At 32.8% G+C, this 6,610-nt stretch overlaps 1 protein-coding gene across 2 annotated transcripts; it reads left to right on the top strand.

Moving 5' to 3' along the window:
• Positions 1 to 678: 678 nt before the first annotated feature.
• LOC113502350 lies at positions 679 to 6,148 on the top strand. Of its 2 annotated transcripts, XM_026883904.1 has the most exons (4): positions 679 to 2,734; positions 3,047 to 3,206; positions 3,289 to 3,414; positions 3,523 to 6,148. In XM_026883904.1, the coding sequence occupies exons 1-4, from the start codon at positions 2,588 to 2,590 to the stop codon at positions 5,586 to 5,588; spliced, it is 2,499 nt and encodes an 832-aa protein (XP_026739705.1). In that variant the 5' UTR covers positions 679 to 2,587; the 3' UTR covers positions 5,589 to 6,148. The 2 variants fall into 2 exon arrangements, with proteins under 2 accessions (XP_026739705.1, XP_026739697.1); XM_026883896.1 differs by having other exon boundaries at positions 3,289 to 6,148.
• Positions 6,149 to 6,610: the final 462 nt, after the last annotated feature.

Raw genomic sequence — 6,610 nt, 5'->3', positions numbered from 1 at the left:
GCAATACTATTAAACATTCCGGTACAAATATCTCAAAATTCCGAACACGTTTTGAGTGAGAAGAATTTGTTTTTAAACTGAAAAAACATAAGACAACTGAATAAAAACATCGTTTATTTTATAAAATGAAGTGCAAACACAAGCCAATAATAACACGTACGTTATAAGATAAAGTCGAAGATCGTTAAAACTTTTAATCGCCTATTTCTCGCTATTTTATAGCAGTAATCGAATCATATTCTGTGGTTAATTGGACAAAGTTCGACTGTTGCGGTATTCATCACTCTTCCATAACCAATACATTGAATTTTTTAATTGAATACACTCTTTGAAAATACGTTTAATGGAATTTGCATTCAATTTTATTGGTTATCCCTGTTATGAAATGGAGCTTTTTATTTTGAATAATTTTAATTTATAGACATATTTAAGGACACAAATTTAAGGACAAAATATAATATTATAATTGAATAAATGATTAATTCAAATAATGCGACGCGCTATGTGGAGCTGACGTTAGTGTTTCAAAAAGCTTGAATAATGTTCTCATTGAATGCAGGTAAAATTCTTGGATACAAAAATTAAAATTATTTTCATAATAAAATTGATAAATATATACATTTTACGATACAGGAATTGTAACATAAAATCGTTGTAGAGGATTTTGGAAATTGTTCGAGAATTCTGCGAAACGGAATAACGGGATGGTAAAACATTGGTTACCGATGTTTGCCAGAAAGTCGGGTTTTCGAAAACAGGGGCCAGTCGTAAGACACTTGAGATACAATATTTACTGGCTCTATAAGGTTGCTGTGAGCCAAGAGGTATTACGTAAATATTTAACGAGGGATTTGATACCGATGTTGGTATTATCTCATTGATCTTTCGGATTTACGATTACAGCTTATAACTGTTACCTTTTATCAAGTTCAGAGAAATTCGGATAGTCTTTGCTTTGTAGGCTGTCTGCGCTTATTTTATCGCGTTTTGAATCTTTTTGATGCCTAAGTTGTATATCAGATGTTCTTAGAAACATCAATTTGTAAGTTGTTTTTATTTGAGAAGGTTAAATAGAATTTTGGAGATAAGTGTTAATCTTTTTAAGCTTACGTTTGGAATACATGAAGGTTTATTTATGTGTGATCATATACGCGTTTCTGTTATAGTGTAGGTTCTCAGTAAAATTATTATCGCTGTATGATTCTGTATAGTCTTTTACTACTCTCGTATTAAGACAATTTTGTAGTACAAACGCGTGTGGTTATGCACGCAGTTCCGCTTGTATCGATTCTTACGGTTCTTCTTAATCCCTTTCTTGGATCTAAACTGTCCTTAACATCAAAACCGGTTAAATAGTTTAGCGTGAAAGCGTTAAAGACAAACGCACATCGCATTAATATGTAGAGTTACTTTAATAACAAGGTTTCCCACAATAGTACAATATATGAAGACAGTTATAGATTTGATAAATGCGTACAAACCTTTCGTATTTCGTTGGCCAGAATTATACATTACAACAAATTGAATGGATTCAATTACGAAATCATGTCATAATTGTAACCACAAAACGTGGTATTGATAAAAACAATACCACGTTTTTATCATATTGTATCGTTTTTACCATATTTGTCGATTAGCGGTATGGATACCTCTCATATTACCATCATCATCAGCGTAGCCTTTTCCCAACTATGTTGCGGTCAGCATAGAGTCCAATCCAATGTAGTATTTTACTCCTCAACTGGTACTCCTCAACCCAGTTACGTGGACAGTAAGTTACCTCTTAGTAAGACTGGTTTTCAGACTTTATAGCTTCTTACTACCAATAACGACTGTCATAGATGTATGAATAACAGCCGGGACAAACAATTTACCGTGCTTTGTGAAACACGGAGGAACTCGTAGTAACATAGATGGTCATACGTCCACGGACCGACTGTATCTAGCGTTGCTTAACCTGCGATCGATCAACTTGTGTAATTATAGCCTAACTACGAGATACTGATGTATTACTTTTTTGATTCTCAAATACTGTAACGTTCTTCTTGATAGGAACCTGCTTCGGAGCCGCGCTTGAGCCGTCGCTACTTTCATCCTACATTGGCAGCTTAACCAAATAAGACTGTGTTCAACTACCTATATTTTTGTGTTGATAGATAATTATTAAAAGTTTACGATTTGTGATATTGATGACAAAAATAATTTTATTTTAAAAAGGTGACGTTTTTTCCAGTCCTTACGATAAATAACACTTTAGATTTATGCATTTTTATGATTGGTGTAATGGTCGTACTTGCCCACAATCCGACTGTCCCTGATTTCATTCTCCTCATCCACTAGCGGTAGTCGAACACGACAGGTTTGATTTCATCTCATCTTCTTTCACTGTCAACCCTTTTCCCTGTCAAGAATTATAATAAGACAAATCGCCTCTTTACAAGAGCAACGTGACATCTCATAAAAACGTTTTTTTTTTTATTTGATATTCAAAACCGCGATGTCGAATTTTATTTTCTACAAAAACGCGGTATTTTAAAAGTGAATGTTCGAGGAGCTATGAGTGAAAGAGACGACATGACCGTGGCAAATGGCGTTATCACGTTGTCTCTTTCGGTGTGGCGCACGACTTCGACAACGCGACGCGTTAGTTTGCCCCGCACGCGCAACGAGTGAAGTGCTCCTGCTTTTCACAAAAAACGTGGCATCACGAGTATACCACGTTTTTAGTGCAAAGGTATGTTTCTTGTTGTTTTTTACTTTAACTTGATTAATGTGATATTAGTTATTTAACTCGTTTTTGTTGTAAAATTCATGAGTATTGAGAATGAGATTATGAATATTGTCACATTATTGATGAAAAAGTTACAAGTTTTCCTTGTGATATCTTTGAATGTAACCATGTTGTTGATGAATCGTTTTCAATTACTGTGGGTTATTTTATTTTACATCACTATTTTTGAAAACCTTTAAGTTTTGGATTATATCATGCTAAAATGTTACATTATACATGCTAAAATAAAGTAACTTTTACGAATTTGTTTTTCAGATGGCATCACGATCTAGGATGTTAGTTCAATTAGCTACAGGTGTTAAAAATAATTTAAGTGTACAACAAAGTGATTCAAACTCTCAGATAGATACTTTAACACAAGATGAGAATGAAAATGCCAAAAGCTCGACCAATACATTGCAGACATCAACAGAAGGTATTTTTTTACTTGTACTGATAATATATTTTTTTATTCTAGTTATGTTCCTATAATTTCATTATTTCATTCCTTTTTGTAGACAAAGACATCGCATTAGATTCCATCCGACCTCGTAGTAATTCGACTAGTAGCAGCGGTTCCTCTAGTTCTAGCAGTTCTTCGAGTTCTAGCAGTTCTTCAAGCAGTGGCCCATCTGTGTATCAAGGTAAGTTAATTTATATCCCACTTTTCTCACAAAATTCGAGGGTAATTGATCAAATCAATACCACACCACTACACTTCAAGAATTTTGATTGCATTTATAACGTTTCAGACAGCGACGACTCAGTAAAGGATCCTGATTATGAAGCCCAACCAAAAAAACGTGCTGAGTATTCTTCTGATACTGACGTGGAACAAAATATCACTACTAACTATATAAACATTTCGGATGATCAACATTTGGTAACATCTAATATAGTTTCAACAAACATTGAAAACTCCGAGGAACCACTTTCGTCTACAAACGAACATGCTATGGTATCCTACGATCTCGGTGTCATAGAGAACAGTGAATCTTCTGCGATTGAAAACGTAAGTAATGGAAATGCTGTAGGTCTAATAGTGTATAATTCTAGTCCAACTAAAACTGGTAAAAAAAGAAGACTAAATGTAGCAAACTGGAAAGTCAATGTAGCTAAACGACTGAGAAATAGTGGGAAGCCTTATCAATCTACCAAATCAAAAAAAAACATGCCAAGTCGTGAATTGAAACCTTCTTGTAAAGATAAATGTAAATTTAAATGTGGGTTTAAATTTACAGAGGAGCAAAGACAGACCATTTTAAATGATTATTGGAGCTTAGGTGCAATAGAAAAACAATGGACGTTTATTGCTAATAGCGTAGACATAGTCATCCCAAAACAACGTTACGTTAAAGTTGATTCGGATGGAAATGTTGCAACTATTCGAAACAACAACAACGCTTTCTTTTTGACGATTTCTGGTGAAAAAACAAGAGTTTGTAAATTGTTTTTCAAAAATACTTTGGGGATTAATAATCGACCCATAGAGACTGCTTTGAAAAAGAAAAATAGCAACACTAATATTTCTTCCATGAAAGATAACCGAGGTACTCATTCAAACCATTATGCAGTGGACGAAAGCATTAAAAATGGCATCAAATTGTTTATTGAGTCTATACCGAAGATTGAGTCACATTATATCCGGGCTAACTCAAAACGAAATTATATTGATGGTAGCAAAGCTGTCACAGATCTTCATAGAGATTATGTAGAAAAATGCAAATCCCAAAACGTCCCCTATGGAACCTACATTACATTTTATCGTATTTTCACACAAGATTTTAACATTTCGTTTTTCACTCCTAAAAAGGATTTATGCGATATTTGCGAAGCCTATAAAAACATCACAGATGAAGAGAAACAATCTAAGAAACAAGATTATGAATTACATCTTAAGGAAAAGAATTTGTCTCGTATTGAAAAAGAAAAAGATAAGAACAACAAAAATATTTTAGTAGCGGTCTATGATCTTCAAGCAGTGTTCCAATGCCCCAAAGGAGACATCTCAGTTTTTTACTACAAGTGCAAACTAAATGTACTTAATTTAACAATTTATAACTTACAAAATAATTTAGTTGAGAGTTATGTATGGGATGAGTCTAACGCCAATAGAGGTGTCAACGAAATAGCTACCTGTGTTTACAAATACCTGGAGAAAATTTCGGCAACGGCTGAAGACCTCGATGTTGTCTTTTATTCAGACAATTGTGCCGGACAGCAAAAAAATAAGTTCATGATCTCAATGTACACTTACGCAGTCAAAACTCTGCCAAATCTCAGATCAATTACACACAAATACCTCGTTAAAGGACATACGCAGAACGAGGGCGATTCAGCTCACTCTCAAATAGAGAGAGAAGTTAAAAGGCAATTGAGATCAGGACCAATGTATACACCTGACGCATTTATCGGGGCTATAAAGGCGGCACGGAAAAAAAGCGAGCCATTTCATGTTAATGAAATGTGCTTCGATGATTTTTTTGATTGGAAAAGTATATGCACTCAAATGAACTTTGCAATAATGAAAGATGAAGACAATAATCCTGTGAAACTGGCTGGACTGAAGATGATAAAAGTTCAAAGCTCTGATCCCGATGCCATATTTTTCAAAGAATCGTACGCTGACGAATTATTTAAAAAAGCTATAGTGGTGAAAAAAAAGAGAAATCATAATAGTCAAAGCATTAATTTAGATTTGCAAAAGGCCTATCTTCAAAAACCTGGACTAGCAGAGCGAAAAAAAGCTGATCTCATGGATTTGGTCAATAAAAACCTCATTCCTAGATACCACAAGCCATTTTACGAATCGTTGTAATAAGACTGATTAAGTACAAAGATTTTTTGAATTGTATTTTTTAGAAATATTTAATTGCTACATTCAAAATGATAGTGTTTTTATTAGTATTAAGAGAATTTGTGATTCTATGTTTATGAAGGTTGATAGCAATGTTCCTATTTTGAATTTCTAAGTACTATAAAACTGGGTGCCATAATTGTGTTAGAACTTAGAAGACGTTAATTACCATTAGATAACTTTAAGTACAGTTATCTTTTTGATTTTTTATTTGTATGAAAGTAATTTTTTAGTTACCTTATAATTTTAATTAAAGCTAGTACTAAGTACTATGTGATTGATTGATCTCTTGTTGATTATTGTGCCTTAAACTAATTTTATGGTGTAAGTAAGCCATTGTTTTCGTAAATTTGATTTTTTTTAAATACAAGATTTTTATTTTGATAGTGTGTTTTATTCAACTTATCACACAGCGTTACACCTAAATTTAACACCTTCAATGTGATACATCAATATGTTACAAGCATTTTTTGTCATATTTTCATTAAAAACGTGACATGTGTGTCTGTGTTTTTTTAAATCAGTTTTTAACTTGTTTCATATTGAACTGAGTTTTTTTTTGCATATTTTCTGAAAGCACTTTAATTACCGCAACAATTTAATTGTTTTCCGACGGTAAAATTGTCAATATTTTAGAATTTATCAACGCTTAAATGTTTAAAATTACTCTCCTGTAAAGTTGTGGTTTATAAAATATCACGTTGTTCTTGTAAAGAGGCGAAATATTTCTATGACCAGATTATTTTTAGTGAAGATTTTTACGAATGCTTTTTGTAAGATAGGTAAATATCTTTTGGAAATAAAAATGACTACTAGAGTAACTCTATTTATGGAAATTGAATTAGTTCTTCGCGTAATTAATGAAAGCATTGCTTTGACGATAATTTATTGTAAGACTTATAAGATTTAGTTGTAAATTTATTTTTGCCACATTTTATATGAAAGCTATTTTTAATATCACCAAAAATGAATTTGATTTTTTC

This window comes from Trichoplusia ni, chromosome 2, assembly GCF_003590095.1.
Source record: "Trichoplusia ni isolate ovarian cell line Hi5 chromosome 2, tn1, whole genome shotgun sequence".
Lineage (NCBI taxonomy): Eukaryota > Metazoa > Arthropoda > Insecta > Lepidoptera > Noctuidae > Trichoplusia > Trichoplusia ni.
This window is presented reverse-complemented; position numbering and strand designations above follow the sequence as displayed.